Source organism: Sporothrix brasiliensis (genome assembly GCF_000820605.1).
Source record: "Sporothrix brasiliensis 5110 chromosome Unknown Cont15, whole genome shotgun sequence".
NCBI classification, from domain to species: Eukaryota; Fungi; Ascomycota; class Sordariomycetes; order Ophiostomatales; family Ophiostomataceae; genus Sporothrix; species Sporothrix brasiliensis.
Genome location: NW_024467134.1, coordinates 1,195,855 through 1,218,822, shown reverse-complemented (window position 1 = coordinate 1,218,822; position 22,968 = coordinate 1,195,855). Strand labels below are relative to the sequence as shown.

The following is a 22,968-nucleotide window of genomic DNA, read 5'->3' as shown; positions in this document are numbered from 1 at the left end:
TATAATTTGTGCCATTGTTGCCTTACCTGAGAGACCAACCTCGGCCTCCGAAAACTGACAAAGCCACAGCATCCCTCCACCATGGCGGTCCTTCCGCAGTCGCTACTTGAGGCAGTCACCTCAATGTCCATGCTCCGATGTGCCGCTTTACTCTTCGTCGTGCTCCCTCTTTGCTACACCGGTATTCGAGTGGTCCGCTCACCACTGCGGCGCGTGCCAGGACCGCCTGTCTCCATCATCACGTCTGCTGTTTTGCGATGGCACGAGCTTCGCTGTGGCCGCACCCGTTATGTGCACGCGCTCCACCAGCGTTATGGTCCTGTGGTGCGTCTGGCTCCGGATGAAGTCTCATTTGCCTCAGCAGCGGCTGTCAAGGAGATCTACAACTCGGCCGGCAGCGGCTACGATAAGACCGACTTCTACGACCTCTTCACGGTGTACGGGCGGCGCACCATGTTCACCACACTGGACAAAGAGACGCACGCTCGTCGTCGCCGGATCCTGGCTGACCGATACGCAAACAGCAACATTATGCGTGGCCCAGCACTGGCCGGCATCGAGGAGCGGGCACAGCATTTTACAGAGCTGTGCAAGAATGCTGCTGGGGGTGTTCTGGATATTTACGTACGTGGCTGCAATATCTGGTCACGGAAAACTGAAATACTGAAGACACTGCTGACTTCCCCTGAAGCTCGGTCAGTTTTGAGACGACAGTCAAAACGGTACCTCCAGGACGTGAATTTCAGCTAACAAAGCAGCCCTTCACGCTTATGCATTTGACTGTGTTACGCACCATCTCTTCCACCCCTACGGTTCCGACTCACTTCGCAAGGAATCTGACGCCGATATCATGCGGGAAGTGACGTTTGACGACAGCATTCAGAGTATGATATGAACGTTCCGCCATCGAAGACGTAACCCGAGTGTGATTTACTAATGTGTGCCGCACCCAGACCGACTGGTCAGCTTCTACAGTCCGTCCTTTTATGCCATCATCAACCCCGTCCTCACTTGGTTTGCCAAGCCCCGAGAGACGCCGCTCGCCGACGATTTTGTCCTCGAGACTGCCGCCAAAACTGACGCAGCCCACTTTACGCTGCTTGCTCGGATGCACGAGAAGCAGCAGCCCAATGCGCAAGGCTCCACAGACGAGGAAGCCAGGCTTGCCGCTGGCAGCTTCGACGCCCTCGACACAGCGGCCGAGAGTCTTGACCATATGGCGGCCGGGATCGACACGACCGGCGATGCTCTCTGCTTCTTGATGTGGGAGCTGTCGACACCGCGGTCTCTCCACTTTCAAGAGCGGCTGCGCCGTGAGCTTGTCGAAAACGAAGCCAAGGGTGCCGACGCGCTTCCCTTTGACCGGCTACCATTCTTAGACGCCGTTATCATGGAAGGCCTGCGGTGCTTCCCGGCCATTCCCATGTCACTACCGCGCGTCGTCCCAGGACAGACTTGGGGCCGGTCGGCAGCGCGCGGAGAGCAGCAAGCTGACGGACGCGTCATTGATGGTTTCTTTTTGCCTGCCGGCACCGTCGTCAGCAGCCAGGCCTACTCGGTCCACCGCATGGATGCCGCCGTTTTCCCGGACCCAGATGCATTCAACCCCGACCGCTGGCTGGTCTCTGACGGTGACGCAGATCGCAAGCGGTCCTTCTTTGCCTTTGCCAGCGGCGGTCGCGGCTGCATTGGCAAGCAGTAAGTTGGCGACGGCACTCCATTTTACTCGGACAATAGTGGACGGGCATACTAACCTACCTCATAGCCTCGCTCTCGTCGAAATGAAGATTCTTATGCGCGGCATCTACTCGCGCTTTGCCACAGCGCCCGAGACATCCATGACGCCCGAAGCCATGGAGATGTCGGACCAGCTGATTTCGTCTCGGCCGCTCGCGCAAAGGTGCTTGTTGCAGTTTGTACCGCTTGCAGAGGTATCCTAATACAGAGTATTATCTAGAACAAAAAGCAACTCGGCGAACTCCCATTAATTAGCAATAGCCTAAAGACAATGAATGCGCTCTCCCAGGCGCTCATGTGAATAGGCCGCTCCTGCCCCGCGTCATCGTGTCGCTGAATCCAGCCCAATGCCGTGAAAGGGAAGGCGCGCCCGACGTTCCTTTGGTCCCATAACAAACACACTGGGGCTCACTGTGGGAGATACACTGGACTCAACGTGACGGCGGCTCTATTGCTGTTTGGTTGGCATTATATGCCAGGAGCCGCTGCACGTGACTCTTAAGGCCGACTAAATCCAGATTTTGCCCCTCTCTGCAATTAAAACCCCGTAGCGGCGAAAGAGGCAAGAGGAAAGAGCCACTCAGGGCGGTTAGGCGAGGGGCTAAATCTTTTTTTTTTTCTCAAGTGCCTGCCAAATCTGACAACCGAACCATACCAAACTCCAGCAGTACGGTTGAAATACAAAGTGCCATCGCCATCGTCTCCTTTATTCCCACTCCGCAAAATCTCTTCCTCTCTCATAAACCCGCCCTCTCAACCTCTGACTCTTTTTTTTTGCTCAACAGCAACGACTCGCACACACAACCATCCCGTATTCAGCTTTCCGTGCAATCCGGCTCTCGCTGCACGACAAACTTTCTGCATCTTACGCCCCCGCCTGTGACGTGCGCGGCTCTTTTCCATCTCCACACTCGAAAACATCGCGATCTGTCTTTTGTCAGCCTTTTCGCCTCCTTTCCTACTCCAACGACGCACTCTGTTCGGCTCCTTTTGTACGCTGCTCGATTCTCTCGACTCCGATTGCAACGTCTTGGTAGCATCTCGTCTTTGATTACCCGTCGACGACCACCAATTCTCTTGGCTTTGGCGCTTTGGTTGTCCCTCTCGACAAAGAAAACGACAAAGATTTGAGCGTTCCAACGGCCCTTTTTTCTCTTCCCACAACCGACTTTCTCATCCCTTTCCCGAACACACATAAACCAGATACAGGACACAAGTCTTGTTTATGTATCAGCACGACAAGATCTCCGAGTCTCCTCACTCACCTCCTATTTGGCTGCAGTCCTTTCGCATACCGCGAAAACCTTGTAGCACCAGTCAAGGCCCCCACGGTTGAATCTCGTCTTCTCGACTAGCACGTATTTTTTTTCGCGTTCATGCCTCCGTCTCTTAGAAACGACCTTCAGTTTTCCCTTATGTTCATGCAACGCTCGGTACGGTTCTGACGACCCTGTCCTCCGGCTTCATTCATTCTTTTTCGTGCCCCTATGCATTCTGCAGCCCACGCTTCTCCTTAAAACGACAAGCCCAACCACGCCATCGTCATTCTTTGCGACCCCGTCCGTCCTTCCATTCACTCGCACTTCTTTTTCTGCATTCTTTGCATAACAACACGCAACAAACCGCCATCATGAGTCTCATCAACGTTCGCCGTGATGTCACGGACGTCTTCTATCGCTACAAGATGGAGCGTATCCAGACCAAGATCGAGGGCAAGGGCAACGGTATCAAGACCGTCGTGCCGAACCTGAGCCAGGTCGCCCAGCAGCTGGCCCGCCCGGGCGCCTACCTTATCAAGTACTTTGGCTTTGAGCTCGGCGCCCAGACCAACATTGACCCGCCTGACGACCGCTGGATCATCAACGGCGCCCACGAGGCCGCCAAGCTCCAGGACTACCTCGACGGCTTCATCACCAAGTTTGTGCTCTGCAAGAAGTGCCAGAATCCCGAAACCGTGGTCCAGATCAAGGACGGCCACATCACGCTCGATTGCAAGGCCTGCGGCCAGCGCTCCGATGTCGACCTGCGTCTCAAGCTGAGTGGCTACATTATCAAGAATGCTCCGAAGAAGGGCAAGAAGGACAAGGCCGAGCGCAAGGCCGCCCGCAAGGCCAAGCAGAACGGGACGGCGGGCAAGGAGAACGGCGACGCTGCCGGCAGCGGCGAAGACAACTCGGGCTCCGGCAAGGACAGCGGCGACAAGGACAACAACGGCATCCCGGCCGGCACCGACGACGAGGCGACTGCCTCGCCTGCGGTTGTCAACGCCACCGAGTCCGTGGAACCCAAGAACGTCGAGTGGAACGTCGACATGACTGAGGAGGCCATTAAGGCGCGTGCCAAGGCCCTGCCCGACGACTTCAAGCAGAAAATGATGCTTAACGGCGGCGACGACGACGACGAGGACGGCGAGGGCGGTGGCAACACCATCTACGACCAGCTCGGCGAGTGGATCCATCAGCAGGCCGAGGAGAAGGGCAGCATCGACAAGGTCGATGACGTCGACATCTACCTCAAGGCCCGCGACCTGGGCATCGAGTCCAAGCACCGCACTGTTCTGGTCCTGGTCCAGACTCTCTTCAACGAGAACATCCTGGCCCAGATTCCCAAGCGTGCCGGCATGCTGAAGAAGGTAAATTCTACACTCCACTGGTATCTTTTGCTCCCTGCCTCATAAACTTCGTAACTGACAGTAATCCAGATCGTCACCTCTGAGCGCCACGAAAAGGCCCTGCTGGGTGGTACCGAGCGCCTCATTGGTCTCCTGATCAAGGACCACCCGGACATGGTGGACAAGGTGGTCAAGATCCTGCACCTCTACTACAACGCCGACCTCATCTCTGAGGAGGTCGTCAACAAGTGGGGCACCAAGGCCAGCCGCAAGTACACAGACCTGTCCGTGTCCAAGAAGGTCCGCAAGGCTGCCGAGCCTTTCCTGACTTGGCTGGCCGAGGCCGAGGAGGAAGATTCCGACGAAGAGGAGGAGGACGAGGAGGATGACGAGTAAAATTGTCGCCCCCACTCATTCATCCCCTCCCGTCATACGTCTTGATATTCGAAGACTGGGTAGCTCTGGAAGCAAAACAATCTCCCCCAAAATTGAACGATGCTTGTGGAAAATAACAATTGTCATGAAACAAAAGAAAAAAGGGAAAAAAATAATTGCATGCATGACAGTATGGAAACATGATGGCGGCATGGATTATTTACAAAACGAAAATGGACAATGGAAATGTACTATGGTTTAATCGCATCTGCTTTATACATCCTTCTGGCGCACGAGGCTTTCCCCTCGTGTTCACGGCAGTGGGTTTTGTGCTGTTGCTTGTGTCACAACTTGTCTCCTTTTTGGTTCCTAGCAAACAAAAAAAACCTCCTCCGCATACTTGATTTGTACTTTTTGTATTATGTCAACCGGATTATTTTATTGTGCTCTGCTTCCCGCAATATGGAAAAGCAAACAAAATGGACAAAGGAAAGTTTAAATTTCATTTTCTTTGTAAGACCATGACAATCAGGACCTAAGATTTTTCGCATTCGCTTTTTCTTCTTACCCACTTAGTCGAGGTCACCGGGTATGGTTCTGTTTGGTAGTAATCTGTTTCAATGTTTCACGATGCTACGCTTTGCCCAATATATGCTTTGAGGAGATAAACTAGTTTAGACTTAAAAGTATAATCATGAGAATTAACAATAACATCCACCGGGCATAAATAAAGAGAAAGGGATTGACAGGATAATGACTAAAAGGTCAGACACGGCGGTCCAACAAGTGTGTACATCATCTTGTCGTGATGGCAGATCTCTCTCCACCCAAAAGTAACCCAATCGTTGTGAGCGGCTTTTCCTTGCCGGATTTTTCTTCCGTTCCATACTTTCTTCGCCGGCGTGCGTCACCGGCATGCCTCACTGGCGTCCTCCTCCAAAACTCTCTCTCATGTCCCTAATCCATCAAGAAGGATCTTGTAACAACAAGAAATAAAACAACTAGCTGTAGGAAAGCGGATGGAAGACAATAGTTTGACAGATACAGTAATGTAGAAAAGAAAAGAGCAAGACAGAAAAATCAAGAAACAATATAAAAAATACAAGACAAAAAGTCAAAATGACAAATTGAGACATTGGAAAATAAGGAAACTTCAGCAAAAAGACAAACAAGAAAGACGAGTTCGAAAACAGCTTCTAAATGTCACCTGCTGATGTCGAGTCCCTGATGCCAAAAGACTCCTGGGTTCTACCAGGACATATGCGAAGGAGCCCGTCGACCCATGAGGGGGTCAGGAACATCCGGAAGCGGAGCATAGCTGTAAGTCACGGATATATCGGCCCAGTTATTGGGACAATCGTGGCTGGCGTGTTGGTTGGTACAGTCGGACTGCATAGACGATGTCTCCGGGCCCTCAGTCCACGCGCCTGGAATGCAGAATTCGGGCTTTCTCACTGCAGGAACCATTAGCTCATATCCTAAGTAGAAGAAAACAGAAAAGTAATCACAAAACCGTGGCCATGATACCTTACCTTTCTTGGCACTGCGGTGGTCGGACGTAGTAGGGCGGAAATTCCTGTCTATCCCACTTGCTTCGTTCAGATCACTCTGTTCCGCTCTCCAAAATTCCGGGGTCGAGGTAAACCCAGGCTCAAAAGGCAAATGGCGGTGGGAGGTGTTCTGAGTGTCTTTGGTTTCAGACTTCCAGAAGCTGTCAGGGTAATGAAATCCAGGAGGGAATGGTAGATAAGTAGGATCGATCATGCTGCGATCGTCAATAGTGGTGTCTTCCATTGTCGAGATAGCGGGCATATCAGGCGGAAGGTCGATGTTGCGCTGCGCCGCTTGGCTCACCATGGAGTCCCGGCCGCCTCTCATTGCCGATCTCAGCGGGACAGCATCAGATGGGAGTGGGCAACGGCAGTGTCGGGGAGGACCATTGTTGAATGGGGCCTGCACACTTCTGGGGAACGGTTCACGGGGTCTCACCGAAGGCTCAGGCGACTGGATGGGGCGGGGGTGACTATCCCAACCATTGGTATAAGACGACGAGGGGATATCAGAACGGACATCTCCATGCTGGGCTGATGGGAATGCGCCCGTGTTCCCGACTGGGTAATAGAAAGGGACACGATACGCTCCGAGAGAGTGATAATCGAAATACAACCTATCATGCTGGGTTGCGTGCGACTGAAACGAGGCCATTGGCATAGTCTGGACGTACTACGGATTTATATGCTCGTAGCCGGCAATAGTCGCGGGGCCAGTACTTGGAACAGCCTGCATCTGATTCGGTTTTGGGTGGTCGGGCAGACGATCACAATGGCACTTGTGCCGACAGTAGTGCATCTAAATGGAATTAGTGGTCAAAATCTTGAATAAATTGGCTAACTTCAGGTCTCTGTCGACTTACGTTGCGGCGGTTCCGCTCTTTCTGACAGTTGTGGCGTTCGTACTCGTCGGTGGACTCGTAGTTGTCGGAGTCTGGATTGGATGTTCGTTTCGACTCATGCCCAGGGACTGAGCCCGTGTTTTCACGAGACGGATGCGACCGTACGGAGATCTCGACTTGGAAAGCTTAAAATGTTCGGTTAGAATTCCAGTTAGGTTTATTTTCGGGTGGAATCAACGATCGACTTACAACCGTTTGACTGAACTCCATGGCGCATGTTCTGTTCCGCATTCTCATTTTGTGCTGGGGTGGGCTTGGCTGGAATGGCCTGACTATGAGAGCTTTCGACGGGTGCAGCCCGGCTACTCTGCACATTGGGCTAAAGGCAAACATGTTGTCAGTATAATTCCCGGGATTCTTGGCTAAGGTGGTCGATGTGTACGTATTTCAAGAAACCACGGCCACTTACCTTTTGGTCTACAACTGTGTTCTGTCCCTTCTGAGTGCTAGTCTCGGCAGGCATAAGGGCAGGCTGGACTGGTCCGGGACCACTCTGGCGTAGAATGGTAAAAGCAAGTTCGGCAGCCGAAGTCTCAACAGTGACTGACTGCTTCTTCTTCTTCTTCTGATTCTTCGTCTTCAGGTTTCGGCCCGCGGCCCACTCTGCAAAAGAATGAGGGCGCTCGCCAACCCATTTCCCGTTCTGATGGTGACGGTCTGCCATTGTGGCCAGTTCCTGTTCCACAGAGCCAAGTTGCTGTACAATAATGGGATAAAACGTGCAAATAAATAACAAAATCTGGAAATGAACTGCAAAAAGACAACGCAGGCGCCAAAGTCAGCCATCGAGAGGAAAGGGCAAAGGGGATACGGGGAGGTCACGACGAAGAAGTCGGTTCCGTGAAGTGACAGGGGCGGCAAAGGAAGGAATAGCAGGCGACTTGGAGTCTTGCAGCCTGGAAGCTGCCTCGGCGCTACCAAGTAATGGCATGGAAACATGGTGATTTGCGGATCTGGGAAGGCAAAGAATACAAGAACGCTCGATGGGAAGATGTGAAGGGAAGGAAGGAATGACGGCCAATTTGCGAAACGACGATTTTGCCTCTCGCGCTGCTCTTGTTTTTCTTTCGCCTTTCAGGCTGTGTTGTCTTGGTTTCTTTCTTTCTTTCTTGCTCTGTTGCTTTCTCTTGCTTCTCCGTCGGCTTGTCGTTTCGCAAGTCTCTTTTTCTGAAGCCTTTGTAGGGACTTGGAATGGGGGAGGGCTTCCAGGGCGACGACCAAGGATGTCAAAGAAAAAGGGAACCAACCAGTGACTGCCCGATGGGTCTGTCGAAGTTTTGGAGTTGGATAATCCTGATTGAGAGATCAGGACTAAACAAGATGTCTATATCTGTGTATCTTTCGGGGTCTGATGCTTAGTCAAGCTTTCGAAGAAGGCGAAACACAAAACATGTAAAAAGTTGGGATGTGTTGCGAGGCTGAATTAAAAAGAAAAGAAGTAAAGAAGGAGAAGGAGGAGCAGAGGGGATTTTATAATTTGGAAGGGCTCTCCTGGCAGACCAGGATTTCGGGCCTCCTCGAAGAAGTTGAGGAAGGAGCGAGGGACGTCCTTGACTGCAGAGGGAAGGAGCCCCGTCGATGCCTCTCGTTTGCTCTTTTGCTATTGTTCCTGCCTCCAGAGAGCTCTTGCTCTATTGTATACAAAGCTGCTTTGACCGATACGGTAATTTAAGGGCAAGAGCAGTGACGTGGTGGTTGCACAAGATGGGGCAGCAAGATCATTAGGGACGATACTGTGTCTTGCCGGTGATTTGGTGATGCCCATTTTTCTGCTGCGATGCACTGGGACACAAATACGTTGTTAGTGAATGGTCACTGTGGCGAACGCAAGCAATTTTCTACTAATGGAGCCTAAGATCATGTATGCGTAGGTATGTTTCGGAGCTGCGACTTGTGACTTTTTTTATTTTTTCTTGTCTCCCACATTCTGTTCGAAAAACAAAATAGAATAGAATAAAACACATTTATTTTCATGTATTTCGTCGCGTTGTTTCCTACTTGTGGAATTTGAGAAAACAATGTTGCACATCTCGAGTCTAGGCAAACGAAGTTGTTGACTCGATGCTCAAAGATGTAGCCGATCATTATGAATGAAGTTTTATTGCCTCCATTTGTCTCTATTATCTCTCATGATTTTGTTGGAAGTCTATTGGCGTCATACCACAGCCTTGCATAAACGCGGCATCCTGCATGCACAGGGTGCGACAAATAAGTGGACCCGCATATGTGATTCAACATCAAAACGGAGCCTTGTACGAATTAATAGTTTACTTGCTGGGATTGGCACAGTAGCGATGCAAAAGAAATCAGCGGGAGATATGTAAGCAGTATTTGACCAAAATAATAAAAGAAAGTAAACAAACAGATTCCCGTTATCCCCTCTTCCACTACTTCATCTGGCCCTGGCCACCTGCGCAATGACCCTTTGCATATACCACAGCATCCATATAGCAACAAGAACTCCTCATCGCCTCGCCCATTCAGAGTATCTTGTGGTCCATGTCATCGTTATAGCTTCCGTTTCCGTCGCGTGCTGTACTGTCCATGCCTTGTCCGATATACGATGAGAAATGAAAGAAGAGGAAGAAAAATTAGAAATCAAATCCACTCGACCTATATGTCGATCTGCACAGAAAAAAGTTTAGAAAAACTCTAAAACATCCTGGACGACAGAAACACCGCTGAGGTATTTCTCCCATCGTCCCTTTAATCGGGAAGCCGGACGGCGTAGAAGACGCCGCCATCGGTAATGTACCAGCGGCAGCCGAGATGGTCGATGGTCGCGCGGCTGCGCTGGGTCCAGTTGCCATCGAGCTCGCGCAGCCAGTAGAACCGCGACTTGTCGTCGTCGGCGGGTTTAAAATCCTGAGGTTCGTAGAGATTGTTGGCATAGGCAAACTCAAGTTGTTCCTGGAGCACTTCATTGGGGGTCTGGCCGATGCCCATGGCGGGCTCGGGGTGGACGCCCCCGACACCACCGAACCCACCACCGCTGCCAAGGCCGCCTCCACCACCACCAACAATGTAATTACCTCCTGGGACGCCGCCGGACATCATGACCACGGGCGTACCGCTGCCACCGATGCCACCGATGCCGCCAGCACCCACAGCGTAGGCCATGCCGGGCTGCTGCTGGACGTACATGGGTTGGCCCATACCGGTTTGCGGATAGGCCATTATGGGCGCGGTCGTCGTAGCAATCTGAATGGGAACACCATTTGCCTAGACGTAGAAAGAATGGTCAGCGTGGATATGGATAAAGGTTTTTCCTTTAAAAAAAGGAAACAAAAATGAACGCAAAAATATGCAACGACAAAAAGAGACAAAAGAAAGGAGACCCATGCCCAGAACCAGACGAGTACCAGATGAAAGACAATGAAGCACTTGCAAAATAATATTGTAACTGGGAATAGTATTGGAGGCAGGATGTAGAACAAGAGGGAACTGCCGGCGAGTACGAAGTCGACGAAGAAGGCGGGAAAGGTGATGATGCACTGACAGTGGTGTACATAGCCTGCTGTTGGCCATTTGGCTGCTGTATATAGACAATGTTCTGGCCAGGTCCATCATGGCGAGGGACGTAAGTATGGATCATGGGACCATTGGTAGCATCAGGGACGGCGGGCAGGAAGCTGAGTCCAGTGACGGCCGTCGGGTCGACACCGTTCACAGCGTGCGTGGTGCCAACTCCAAAGGGGTAGCCTGGGACTGCCATGTTCGTTGACGGGAGTAAGGTTGGGAAAGCTTGAATATTGTAAGGCTGCTGAGGGAGACCATTGTTGAGATGGGTGAAGATGTGATTCGCTCCAGCCGCCGGGTTCATGCCGTTGAAGCCAGGGGCACCTCCAACACCAGCAGGGGCGTTCTCGGGGAAGCCCGCCGCTGCCGACGCTGTGGTCGTTTGGAGAGATGGATCGAGGACTGGGCCACCAAGAGGCATGCCCGTAGCTGCGGCAGAACCTGATGACGACGATGCAGTCGCAGCACGAGCTCTGCTACTGCGGGCACGGTAATTGGCGTCGTCGTCCTCGTCGTCCACGTCGTCCACGCGGGCACGGCGATCCATATGCGACGCACCGTGTCTGTGGCCGCCGCTGTGGCCCCCGAGATGATGGCTGTGGCGAGATGACGCAGTGGACTTCTGCTGAACGGGGAGCGTGTTCGCTGTGGCAGCGGCAAGTTGGGTGAAGAAACCAGGGACTTTTGAGGGGTTTGTGAGGCCCATGTCAAACGACACGCGGTGGCTTCGAGATTTGTATCGTCTTGGCGTCGGTGACCCAGGCGGTGATGAAGACATTTTGGTATGGCGGGAGGATAATTGGAAAGGGAGGGGGGATGTGAAAAGAAAGGGACTCGTGCCCGAAAGTGAATGACGCTCTGAGAAGGACGTGATACAGAAACCCGGGAGGTAGAGAGCAGAGATTTTTTCCATGGCCGAAACCAGGCACATGACCTCTTTTGATGCGGCAAGGTGGCCAGATATGAGGGTTGAAAATCATATTGAGAAGGCACGAGCAGGATTGAATACAAAAAAGGAAGGAACGACCGTCAACATCGTTGACAGAAGCGGGGAAGGCAGGAACACGCAGTTCTCCCCATGACTGGCAAAAAAGTCATGCACAAGTCCAGAGGACTATTGACAAAATCCTCTCCATTGACAGCTGTCGTCGACGGCCTGGCGATGGGACTGTGAGGATGTCACAGCCGGCTTTAGCGGCGCATGGGGAGATACACAGCTTGAAAACGAACGGTAGATTGCAGAGCGCAAAAGGGACAAAAGGTAGAAAGAAACAACCGAAAAGAAAGCTATAGCTGAAGAAGTAACAAAATAGAGAAGGAACATAAATCATTACAGAAGATGCAAAGAACCGCAAACTCACAATGGTCGAAGTCTGCTTCAGCATCCACTGTTGGCCGTTCCAATCGTACTGGTACATGCCGGTACGGCGCATTCGGTAGTGCTCGTCGGGATCTTCCTCGAGGTAAACGTCGGAAAAGGGCCAGCACATTGTCGCTGATATAGATGTAAAGAGTGAAGAGTGAAGGGTAAAAAAGCAAGAGAATAAAGTAATGAAGACGGGAGTTTAATGATAGTTGAGGTGCTGCGTAGAAATGGAGTGGAAAGTGACGAAATGGTAGACGAAGGCAGCTCGAGACGAGACAGGAAGGCACGGCTAGGAGGCCCATAACGGCCAACAAGTTGCTCATACAACCTAACCAGCAACGCAAGGCTACCACGCCTGCTCTCTCCATGACGGCATCGTATCCGTGAATATGTGCTCTTTAAATTTTTAAATTGTCATCCTAGAAACGCCTGCCACACACGCCATGTGCATGCACCCACCTGGGTGACGTCTATATATAGGAAAAAGGGAAGGCGAATGGTGGAGAAGAGAACCGAGGAGGAGTGAGAAGAAAGCGGGAGGTTAGCAAGCCGTATGACGTACAGTAAAAAGGGAGGGAAAGATGAAAAACGGCAAGCACTGTCTAGTAATATACAAGAGAAAAACAAATGGGGGTGGAGCGAGGAGACCGAAAAAAAAAGGAAAGAAAGAAAATGCCAAGAGTAGAGATATTTGTAACCCAGAATGACAACCAACCCACCCTTGACCTTTTGCTCGCTGTAAAAGATATGCGTTTTCCCTCCCAAATTCCAATGTTCACATTCATTCACTCCTTTCCCGCGCCCGCCGTTCTGGATGTAGATGATATTACTACCGAGATTCGTTTCAAAACATAAATTGTCGTCCTTGGATGGGGCGACAGTCAACCGACGACGAAGGCCGAATGCATATATGGCTGGTGGTCACAAAACGGGTCGACAGCACTGTTAACGGGAACGTTCAAGGCGTTCCCGGTGGGCCTCGAACGTTCCCGGTGGCAGCCGGTCGTCCCTTGGTGATTCGCCTAGTGTGCGGAGTGAGGCTCGGGGATCGGGAAGAATGTGCGACGGGTAACCTGCTTTTGTTAGAGGATGTCTTGGCCGATACGAGGAAGTTCAGGGCCGACTTACCGTCCAGGCTGCTGCCACGGACGCAACAATACCGCCCGAGATCATCATCGGCCGCACACCGCGCGTGCTCTTGAAGAGCATACCGCTGAGGCCGCCGGCCAGCACCGAGTTGAAGGCATCGTGGCGGCCGCGCAGGTAGCCAATGTACGAGTTGATGCAGTTGTAGCAGATGGCCACAACACCCGCCGAGTTGCCCAGGAACGGACCCCGCCGTGTCACGGCGTTGAGCACCGAGTTCAGCCGCAGTTTGGGTGGCTGGCCGGCAGACCGCCGCAGGCCTTCTTGGAGGCCCCAGGCACCACCGAGCGACAAAGCCGTCAGATACGTAATGCCTGTGCCGTAGCACAGGTCGTCTGTGAAGCCGCGCGAGGGCAGCACGGACTGCGAGCCGGGAAGGTCCGACAGGGTCGAGTCCTCCATAGAGATGTACTCGAGCGTCTCCTTGTTGAGGCCGGCGAGCGGGTGCAGCTGCGTCGGGTCGGCGAACGTGGAGCTCTGCAGGAACGAGTCGGCACCGCCACCGCCGAGGGTTGCCAGTGCGGCATTGCCTCCTGATGGTGCGCCTGCTGGTGAAGGTGAGTCGTAGACGGCGTGTGCGGGGATTGACGAGGAAGAGGAAGAGGACCTGGAATCGGCGTGGTTCGGCTCAGAGGTGGACGAGGACTTGCGTCCTGTCAAGGCACCCCAGATCGACATGGCGAAGTGTGTTTGTAACTGCGTGTGACTGTGCAAGGGGGGTTGGGGCGTGAGGCGAGAGAGGCAGCAGAAAAGAAAAGAAGATCTCGCGATGTTGCGGGGGAGGGGTTTCGTCGGTCGATGCAGTCGTATCTGGGCAGCGCGAAAGGAAGACAATCGGAAGAGTCAAAAAGAAAAGGTGGCCGAAAGAATGGAAGGCAAACGTCGTCGGTCTAGCAATTGTCGGAGGTGCGTGGAGAGAGTGTGTGCGCAGGTTGTCGCTCAGGCGGTCGTTCTCGCGAAAATGTGAGTGCAAATTTGTTTGCGACCTGTGTACTCTTTGAAGGGCAATTGGAGCCAAAAAAAATTATTAAAAAATAAAGCGAAAAATGACAGCCGGCCGCCAGAAAATTCCTTGTCTCCTCGGCTGGACCGTGCGTTTTTCCACCCGTCGCTCTTTCTTCGCGCTTCTTCGGTAAAAGTGGAGACTCAGGTGGTAGCGCAGCCTTGTCGTTGGTGGCACGTGACTGGGCTGCGAGCACGATTCATGTCCCTGTATCCTGATGAAGTTGGTAGGTGAAAATCATCCAGGGCTGTTTCAAGTTATATTAAGTTCCTGAGGCGTAGGGTCCCCAAAATTAAAAAATTTGTAACATGGTTGTGGCCATTCTTGGTGTTTAATTTCACCGTCATCACCAAACGGTCTACATGCATATCTCGAATGCTTGTAAACGAGGAGCCGAAAAAAGTCAAACGTCGCCCAACTGTGGGCCACCGAACGACGACAACAGAAGACACAATAAGCTGTGAAAAATAGACAAATTTCAAAATTATGTACATATATTTAACCAAAACAAGTCCGCTCATTCGCCGCCTTTGAATTTCTCAAGACAGTATGACACGCAGCGACTGAGCAGATTTCGATCCTTTTGTCGTCCCCAGTTGGGGACTACCCTTCGTTCTTTCCCTCTCGTCGGCCTCATATCAGGGCACTTTCCTCTATTCACATTACCCCTGACACATCTCCTCAAGATGGAAAGCCCACATCTTCCCGATATCGACGAGCCCTCTGCCAATGCAAACACGTTGTTTTCATGGCTGGAACAACAGCCTGAAGCACAGTCCCAAGAGTAAGACATAAAGTCAAACGAGATATTCTCATATCGTGTGTCTGTGTATCTGCTGACATATAACCGCCAAACAGACTGGCAGAAGCTCTGTTTGTACAACTCCTGGCGAACGCGGCCAAATCTCGCGTCTCGTCCGTTAATGCCTGTGCCAAGCTATGCGGATTTGTCCAGCATTGTGCAACACGGGCACCGGCTGCCGTCACAGAATGGGCGTTCAGGTCCGCTACGGCGCTGCGGCTGTTCCATTTCTACATTGAATGGAACGAGAAGGACCAGCACCGCTCGCTCAAGCTCGTACTTGACTTGGTGGCTCTGCTGATCCTGCAGAACCCAGACGAAGCAGCACGGACGACTCTGCGAAATGAAATCCTGCAGACGCTCGTGACCATTGTCGGCCGCAAGTCGACCCGGCCGCTCGTCAAGTCGTCGATCGGATCGCTGCATTACCTGCTGGGCAAGGGCGTGTATGATTACGAAGAGGTGGCGAAGGTGTACGGCCGCGAGGTGGGTGATGATGACGACATTCCCACGGAGCCGAGCCTTGACATCTGGCGGCGGCTTGTTGCAGACATGTTCGCGTGGATGACGCTGCACTATGTTTGCCCTGTGGCCGGCAAGTTTCTCGTGGCCGTCTTTGCGTACCTGCAGACAACAGCGACATTTCAAGAGGACGGCGGCAGCGCACTGTTCCCCGAATTTTCCGTCGAGATGTGGCTGCAATGGTTGCGCAACAGCTTGGAAGTGCACCCCACCATTTTGGAGGATGTCAAGCTGTACTTTTTCATTCCATTTTTCAAAACCGACCGTGCACGGTCACTACAGCTTCTCGAGATTCTCAACAAAAACGAAGCGTCCACTGCAACCGAGAAGGAGAACAATGACACGGTCGGTGCGGTCCTTCAGCTTGCCGCTCTTGAAGTCGGCAAAAAGACGGGCCTCGTCGACGACCCGGGCTTGAACTTGACGGGAAAGGCTGCAAAAGGCGGTGTCATTGTGCTCAACGAGTCAGTCCTGGACGGTGTGCTGGCACGAGCTCCGACAGACGTGCGCTCGCTGGCACTCTCTCTGCTCGTCTCGTCTCAGTCCACGACGAAACCCTACTCCACCACAGCATTTGGCCTGCTGCAACGGTATCTGCCAACGTACCACGCCGAGTCGGACGCAAAGTTCCGGTACGAGCTGCTGGCACACACGCGTGACATGGCTGTGCGGTTAAAGAGTGCCATCGCCACGATGCAGCGTTGGGGGCGTGGTGGTGAGGGCGACCCGAGCGGCCAAAGCAAGTCGAGCCTCAAGAAGATGGAGGCAGTCAAGATCGATGATGCCACTATCCAGAAGACTCTCACCGAGCACGAGGCCTTCTTGACATGGTACCTGACGTTCCTCCGTGCCGAGCTGGCTCCGACAGCATCCTACCAACGCCACTTTACATCACTCAAGGCTACAACATGGCTACTGCGGCAACGGCGAGATGTGTCGGGTGGCGTGTCGGATGCACTAGACATGGCACTGGTGTGGCGACTGTTTGAGGACAATGCATGGGTGCGTTGTGTCCTAGACTTGATTATGGATCCTTTTGACGATGTGCGCGAGGCGGCCACGTCTCTGCTTGTGCTGGCACCGCCAGAACTTGTGGCCGCCGAGAAGGGCTCTCTTCGGGACGTTCTTGCCAACTTCAGCCGGCGCGCTGATCACCGTGCATCCCAAACTGCACGTCAGGATCACGCGGATGGCGCTGCGCGCTGCCAGGGCCTGATGTGCAGCTGGGCTTTTAACGACCTGGAGGCGCAAAAGGCCATCTTGTCTCGAGTACTCGACGTCCTGGAGACCAAGATTAAGCGGGCTGAGACGGACCTGGCCTCTGCTGCCATCAGGGGACCTGTACACGGCGAGTTTGCGTCAATCAAGTTCATCTGGGCCGTCTTGGCCAAGGCCAAGTACTCGGATGCTGACTTGGCGGCGCTCGTTGAGGTCCAGGCGCGGATTGTGAAGAGCTGTGAGCGCGTGTGGCATGTCGTGAAGCACGTCCTGTGCGACGACTCACCCGAGGGACACATTCCCGACGACTTGGAAGACCAAGGTGTTTCCAATCTCGACTCCAAGGACCTGCTGAGTTTTAGCTTCCGGTCCATCAACGAGTCAAGCAACACGATGCGGGCCATTGTGTCACACATCCGCTTCAGTCGTGTCAAGGGAACACTGACGCCGGGCCGGGCCGTGTTTGAACGCATTGGTAACCTGGCCTTTGAGCAGCTGTCGACACTGCGTCACCGGGGTGCGCTGACAACGGTCGCGCAGACTTTCACCATGTGCTGTCAGCTGGCACAAGACCCATCCGTGACAGTGCCCGGTACAGCAGAAGACGCCACCTTAGTGGCAACATGGTACAAGGTGGGTGGTCTCGCCTACTTAAACACACATGACAGTTTTGAAAGTATATTGCTAACATTTCAGGGCACGCTGAATTGCATTCGAACTCAAGTCTCGACGACGCGGCGATCCGCCGGCATTCCCGCCCTCTTCTCGGGCATTTTGGCCTCATCGAGCACGTCGCAGCCGGCTTTTTTCGACGCCGCCATCCGTACGGCATGCAGCATTGCCCAACAGCCGGCCAACTCTGCCGAGCGCGCGGCCGACGGCTCGCGACTGCCACAGGTGCACGCCTTCAACTGCCTCCGCGATGTGTTCCGCAGTTCTCTTCTTAGCAAACGTGCGGAGCGATTGCTGCCTGAGTGTCTTCAATTAGCGGCCAACAGTTTGCGGTCGGACGTGTGGGCGATCCGCAACAGCGGCCTGTTACTGCTGCGTAGTTTGATTGACTGCCTGTTTGGCACAGGCGAATCCAAGGCGTCACTTGAGTCCGGCTGGGACGGCCGGACGATCCGCATTTCCTATAATAAGTACCCGACGTTGCCCGGAGTCCTTTTGAGTCTACTTCGGACAGACAAGGCTTTGTCAGATGAGGTAGTGTCGTCCAGCAGCGGCCATCTGCAGATCGAGTCGCAACAGGCGGCTGCCGAGTCTGTGTTCCCGGCCCTGGATATCATCCGCCGTGCAGGGCCGCCCGAAACACACCGCGCCGAGCTGTACGAGGCGGTTGTTCATTACCTCGGTAGCCACTTGTGGCATGTCCGTGAGATGGCAGCTCGTACTGTGTGCTCGTTCCTGGTAAACAACGACAATTGGGCTGCTGGTGTCCAACAACTTCTCCTCGACAAATCGGCCATGACCTCTGTCAACCGCTGGCACGGCTCGCTCCTCGCAGTGCGATTTATTTTGGTTCGGGTAGCTGGCATCTCTGGTGCTTCCGTCACGGACAGCCTACGGCCACTTTTGTCGGTTCTTGATACTCTGGCAGCCGCGAACGGTCGGTTTACGACATGTCCGGAGGTGAGGGCGGCCTATCTCGAAGCACGCAATACGATTGCCAGTCTTGCTCTACAGCTCAATGTCAGCATTGGTGAGGCCATCTCCAAAACGGTCGCCGCGCCCGGGGACGATGTAGCCGTCCCGTCGGCACTTCTCAAAGCACAGACCATCCTCCAAGTCAACTATACTGCTGTGGAGCTTGACGACCGTCACATGCTTGAGAACCTCGCTGCGAGCGTCGCTGTCTCAGATCCCGACAATGCCACACGTCTGCTCGAGACCGTGCAGGCGTCTTGGTTCAGCGCTGCCAAGCAAACCCCGGACACTGCATCGTGGCTGGCAACGGTGTATGTCCGTGTTGCTCTCGAGGTTGCTGCGGCGCCCGAGGTGCGAGCAGTTGCCCTCCTCAACCTAGCTGAGGTTATGGACTACCTTTTGTTTGGCGACGGTCGTGGCAACGACAACCTACTTCCCGCCATCGACAGCCTTGCACATGTGTGGTCGGCTACCAGCCAAGGTGCCATCAACCCCGCGCTGTCGTGGGCCGTGCTGCGGGCCAGCGGACCCATTCTTGCAGCGTCAGTCCGAGCGAAAGACAGACCCAGCACCAGCCTCTTCTCCGTCTCCGCTTGGGTGGCCATGATCAAGGCTGCGATTGATCCAGCGCAGACGTTTGACACTCGCATGGCGGCGACTGAGGCACTTCTGTCGTTTGCACTTGCCACGGCTGCTCCGTTTGCCACGGTGGCCAACGACAATGACTTGCTGCTGTTCGTGTCTTGCGTCTACGACACTCTCAATGACGATGACGACGAAATCCGCGACGTGGCGGCCGAGGCGGCGGGTGCGGTCCTGGAAACACCGCTAATTCCGGGCGAGGCAGCACGGCGGTTGCCATTGTGGCTGGCCAGCCGGTTTGGCGCATCCGTTGGTGTTGTCAAACAGGCTGCAGCGCGGATGGAGGGCCACAATAGTACATTCGAAGTCACATTGTGGCCATCTGCAGCGACTTTGTTGGAAGAGGCGCTCGAGTTTGATGACGCCCTTTTCCTTGTCGAGGAGCACAATCTCTACTTGGACGAGGTGCGGGAGGCGGAGCGTTGGGCTGCTGTCATTGCCGGAAACACCGAGGGAGACGGCATTGGCAGTCTAACTGGGTGGTTGGTCAACGGTCTTGAGGCACTTGTCTCTCACGTGATAGGTCCCGATGGCGACGATGGTCCGCTAGGCTGGACGGCCGCGCCGGGCGTGTTTGCGGTGTGTTCTCGGTTGATCTTGGGCACTCGGGCTGTCCTTGCACGTCAAACCGAGGCCACAGACACCAACCTGCAACGTCTGTCGACTCTTTTGACGGCTTTCCAAGAGGCGGGTGAGAAGGCCCAAGTTCATGGCCTGCTCCTGGCCATGGCCAAGGAAAAGGCGGCGATGTGAGGACGCAGAATCAGATATTTTGGAGTTTTGGATCCGAAGGGTTAGAGAAAATATCATGTCTTTTATTCTTTTTGGAGCATTTTGCAAAGGTTTTCATTATAAAATCGCTATGTTGTCTTAACCTTGTCGCAGTCCTCAACAGTTCTCAACAGGTCTCAACAGTTCTCAATCTTCTCCAGCATCCTCTACTTTGGCATTCAACTTGGCATTGCCCGTCGCCTGGGTCATCTCGGCCGCCAACAGCTCGTTCTGGGCCTCCAGCTGCCGCACCCGCTCGGCCAGCATCTCAACCTCTTTACGGGCCACGTCCCGCTCAGCACGCGCGTGGGTCAGCTGCCGCGCCGTGTCGGCCTTGTCGTCGCGCTCCTGTTGCTTACGCAGACGCGCAGCCTCCTTTGCGGCGTTCTGCTGACGCTTCTTCTCGATCTTTTCCATTTCTCGTCGGTACTGAGCCTCTTGACGGGCGACGGCACGGTCGTGTTTCTCGCGCAGCTTCTGGAGCTCGGTGTTGGCTGGATCGGCCGAGATGGAGGAGGACGAGGAGTGGGCGGCCGCGGCAGACGCAGAACCCGAGACGTTCGTCGCGCTGTCGGCACTCTTGGTGCTCTGAGCGCTGTTGTCGATGTCACCCTTTTCTTTTTCTCGGATATCCAGACCCGTCTTGCCTTTGTTTGCCTTCAGAATGTCGAGCTCGGCCTTGCGCTGGCGGTCCTGCAGCTTCTGCAGCTCCTTTTCGTGCTTCCTGCGGGCGGCATCGGCGGCCTTGGCAGCTTTCGCAGCTTTGGCGGCGGCAAGCTGTTCGATCTTGTTCCTTTTCTTGGACGATGGCACGGCGCTACCCGTCTCTGTGTCGTTGTCGATATCGCTGGCCATCACACTGGATCCGCCCGTCGACAATCCCGTGAGTGACCGGTTCTCGCGGCGCAGGGCCAGGGCGCGGTCGTGGGCCATCATTTCGAGAGCCGTTGTCGGGGGCGGTGGTTGAATGGACGCAGCAGAACCTGCCGAGGCAGTGTCTGTTGAAACTGCAGCCGTGGGCCTTTCAGTGCTCCTTGTCGTCAGTTCGTGCGTCGACTGTCCACGGCGGCTAGGCATGATCTCTTCGCCTATAACATCGTCCGCGTGGTCAATATCGCTATACATGTCATCACTATCTTCCGAGAAACCAATTTCGTCTTCGTTGTCGTCGTCGTTGTCGTCGTCGTCAACGTCGAGCTGGCTTTCATAGGACGAGTGCAATATCTGGGCGGCACTGCCAAAGGGATTCGGCAACTTGGATGCAACAGCTGTACCAGCACCACCCAAAGCACCAGACAGCATATTAAAGAGCTTCGTTGACGAGGCTGCGCCTCCGCTGCTCTCGAGCGACAAGATAGTCATCGACGGAGACGTGCTCGAGCGGTCACCGTTGTTGCAGGTGGCGTCGTCCCCCGCAAGATCGATATCGCTCGCCTTGTTGAGCGCTTCCCTTTGCGCAGGCACCTCTTCGTCCTCCTCTTCTAGGATGGCCGCTGGCAGTGGTGTTTTTGGGACCGACTTTGCTGCAGCGACGCCTTTCTCCTGTAGCTTCTTTGACGTCTTTAACTCTTTCGACTCTTTTGACTCTGTTTTCAGAGTCTCCTCGACATGCTGCGCCACCATCCAGTCCAAGAACTTATTCGCGTCGCTAATGATGCTCGATGGCGTGCTCCTGTCGACGAGGAAGCGCGGCACATTGCCGCCCGGGTTGTTGCGGGTGATCATGAGCCACTCAATGGCGGTTTCGTGGCCGTCAGAGTCAAGATCCGAAGCGTCGGTGTCGGTCGTGTCGGCGTGCCCGAGATCAATCGACGAGCGCGTCTTGCGCGAGTTGCTCGCCAGTCGCCGTGCTGCCGACTCCGCCACCGGCACGCGCACTTCACGAATGACCTCGACTGACTCGTACTGGGCGCGCACATAGCCGGGGCGTTGCGGTGTTTCGGGGTGTTGGCACGGTTTGGACACAACCATGAACTGGCGCAGGCCCCGGCCGTTGTCTTGGGAAGGGGAGGAAGAGGAGGTTGTGGGAGAAGGCGGCGTGGGTGGTGACTGGCATGGACCCTGGGTGGTCAGAAGCATGGTGACAAAGTCGCGTGCGGTCGTTGGTCCGGGGAACTCGGCTTCGAGGAGATAGACATCAAGCTGGCGAGAGACGGGAGACTTGTCGCCGTGGCCGTGGTGTGTTTTGGCCGGCCTCGTGGCGGCCGCCTCCTCTTCTGCCTCATGTGCATCATCGTGCGCATCATGGCCCTGGCCGTTGACAACAACATGCTCGACCCGCTTCTTTGTGATCATTGTCCGGACAGTCGACGATCCGCTCGTCTGTCCGTCCGCGTCGCCCGTCTCGGGGAGCGCAAACTCTTTCAGCAACGCCCGCCGGAACATGTCCAAGCCAATCTCGACGTCGCGACCTATCAGATCCTGCTTGTCTTTTGCCGTTGCCGCGGCAGGCTTCGCCTTCTCGACTCGGTGCACACTCCGCCGTGCAAACCAACTGCTCCCCGCATATCCGTCACGTCCGCCATTCATCTTGTACACCACGATGTTGCGTGGGTTCGACCCTCCCGTCTTGACCTCTTTCCACGACTGCCGCAGGTCCTGCCGCAGCTTCTCGGCCTTGGCGGCACTCATGTCGTCGGCCGCCGTCGAGGGCGTAGCTGTGCCGGCGCCATGGTGAGGGACAGGCGTCAAGTGCAAGCCGTACGAGACGGCGCCGTCGGTCTGGGAGCGCGGTCTGCCAGTACTGGACGAGGAGGTTGAAACAGAAGCGGTCGTCGGGATAGAGTCGGTCAGGATCTGGGCACAGGCGAAAGTGTCGGAGAGAAATTGGTCGAGCACGTCTTGGTCGAGGTTGTCCCAGGACACAGGACCAAGGGCCGCCAGCGGGTTGTCGTTGATGCTCATAGTGTGAGGTGAGTGCGGCCAAAGTACGGTGCGACACTGGCGTCCACAAGGGCAAACGATGAGAGAAACGAACAGACGACACAACCGAAAGGGAAAGGAGGCAGGAAAACAAAAGAGAAGCGAAAAGAGAATGCCGACAAGGAGACGCAACGTCGCTATTCAACGGCTAAACAGCGACCGCAAAATAATCGAGGGGCGCTGAATCAGGAACGGATCAGGAACGGGCGGGTCGAACGAGTGCTGTGAATATGCT

At 54.3% G+C, this 22,968-nt stretch overlaps 7 protein-coding genes across 7 annotated transcripts; 3 read left to right on the top strand and 4 right to left on the bottom strand.

The window, feature by feature from the left end:
* Window positions 1-81: 81 nt before the first annotated feature.
* On the top strand, window positions 82-1,940 carry SPBR_05761 (serine/threonineeeee-protein kinase; the record flags this gene model as incomplete). The annotated part of the gene is made up of 4 exons (XM_040764024.1): window positions 82-624; window positions 833-884; window positions 954-1,698; window positions 1,766-1,940. The coding sequence occupies 4 exons, from the start codon at window positions 82-84 to the stop codon at window positions 1,938-1,940; spliced, it is 1,515 nt and encodes a 504-aa protein (XP_040622139.1).
* A 1,427-nt stretch (window positions 1,941-3,367) lies between these two features.
* SPBR_05931 (translation initiation factor 5) lies at window positions 3,368-4,744 on the top strand (the record flags this gene model as incomplete). Its single annotated transcript, XM_040764194.1, has 2 exons — window positions 3,368-4,369; window positions 4,439-4,744. 2 exons carry the CDS (start codon window positions 3,368-3,370, stop codon window positions 4,742-4,744), a joined length of 1,308 nt encoding a protein of 435 aa, XP_040622138.1.
* Window positions 4,745-6,946: 2,202 nt separating this feature from the next.
* SPBR_09218 (uncharacterized protein) lies at window positions 6,947-7,839 on the bottom strand (the record flags this gene model as incomplete). Its single annotated transcript, XM_040767344.1, has 4 exons — window positions 6,947-7,072; window positions 7,137-7,300; window positions 7,365-7,494; window positions 7,585-7,839. The coding sequence occupies 4 exons, from the start codon at window positions 7,837-7,839 to the stop codon at window positions 6,947-6,949; spliced, it is 675 nt and encodes a 224-aa protein (XP_040622137.1).
* Window positions 7,840-9,881: 2,042 nt separating this feature from the next.
* Window positions 9,882-11,472, bottom strand: SPBR_05857 (uncharacterized protein; the record flags this gene model as incomplete). The annotated part of the gene is made up of 2 exons (XM_040764120.1): window positions 9,882-10,397; window positions 10,675-11,472. The coding sequence occupies 2 exons, from the start codon at window positions 11,470-11,472 to the stop codon at window positions 9,882-9,884; spliced, it is 1,314 nt and encodes a 437-aa protein (XP_040622136.1).
* Window positions 11,473-13,082: 1,610 nt separating this feature from the next.
* SPBR_06156 (mitochondrial import inner membrane translocase subunit tim23) lies at window positions 13,083-13,884 on the bottom strand (the record flags this gene model as incomplete). Its single annotated transcript, XM_040764418.1, has 2 exons — window positions 13,083-13,133; window positions 13,189-13,884. The coding sequence occupies 2 exons, from the start codon at window positions 13,882-13,884 to the stop codon at window positions 13,083-13,085; spliced, it is 747 nt and encodes a 248-aa protein (XP_040622135.1).
* Window positions 13,885-14,895: 1,011 nt separating this feature from the next.
* Window positions 14,896-19,793, top strand: SPBR_09194 (uncharacterized protein; the record flags this gene model as incomplete). Its single annotated transcript, XM_040767320.1, has 3 exons — window positions 14,896-14,993; window positions 15,068-17,384; window positions 17,448-19,793. 3 exons carry the CDS (start codon window positions 14,896-14,898, stop codon window positions 19,791-19,793), a joined length of 4,761 nt encoding a protein of 1,586 aa, XP_040622134.1.
* Window positions 19,794-19,958: 165 nt separating this feature from the next.
* Window positions 19,959-22,715, bottom strand: SPBR_05605 (uncharacterized protein; the record flags this gene model as incomplete). The annotated part of the gene is made up of 1 exon (XM_040763868.1): window positions 19,959-22,715. One exon carries the CDS (start codon window positions 22,713-22,715, stop codon window positions 19,959-19,961), a length of 2,757 nt encoding a protein of 918 aa, XP_040622133.1.
* Between the last annotated feature and the right edge of the window lie 253 nt (window positions 22,716-22,968).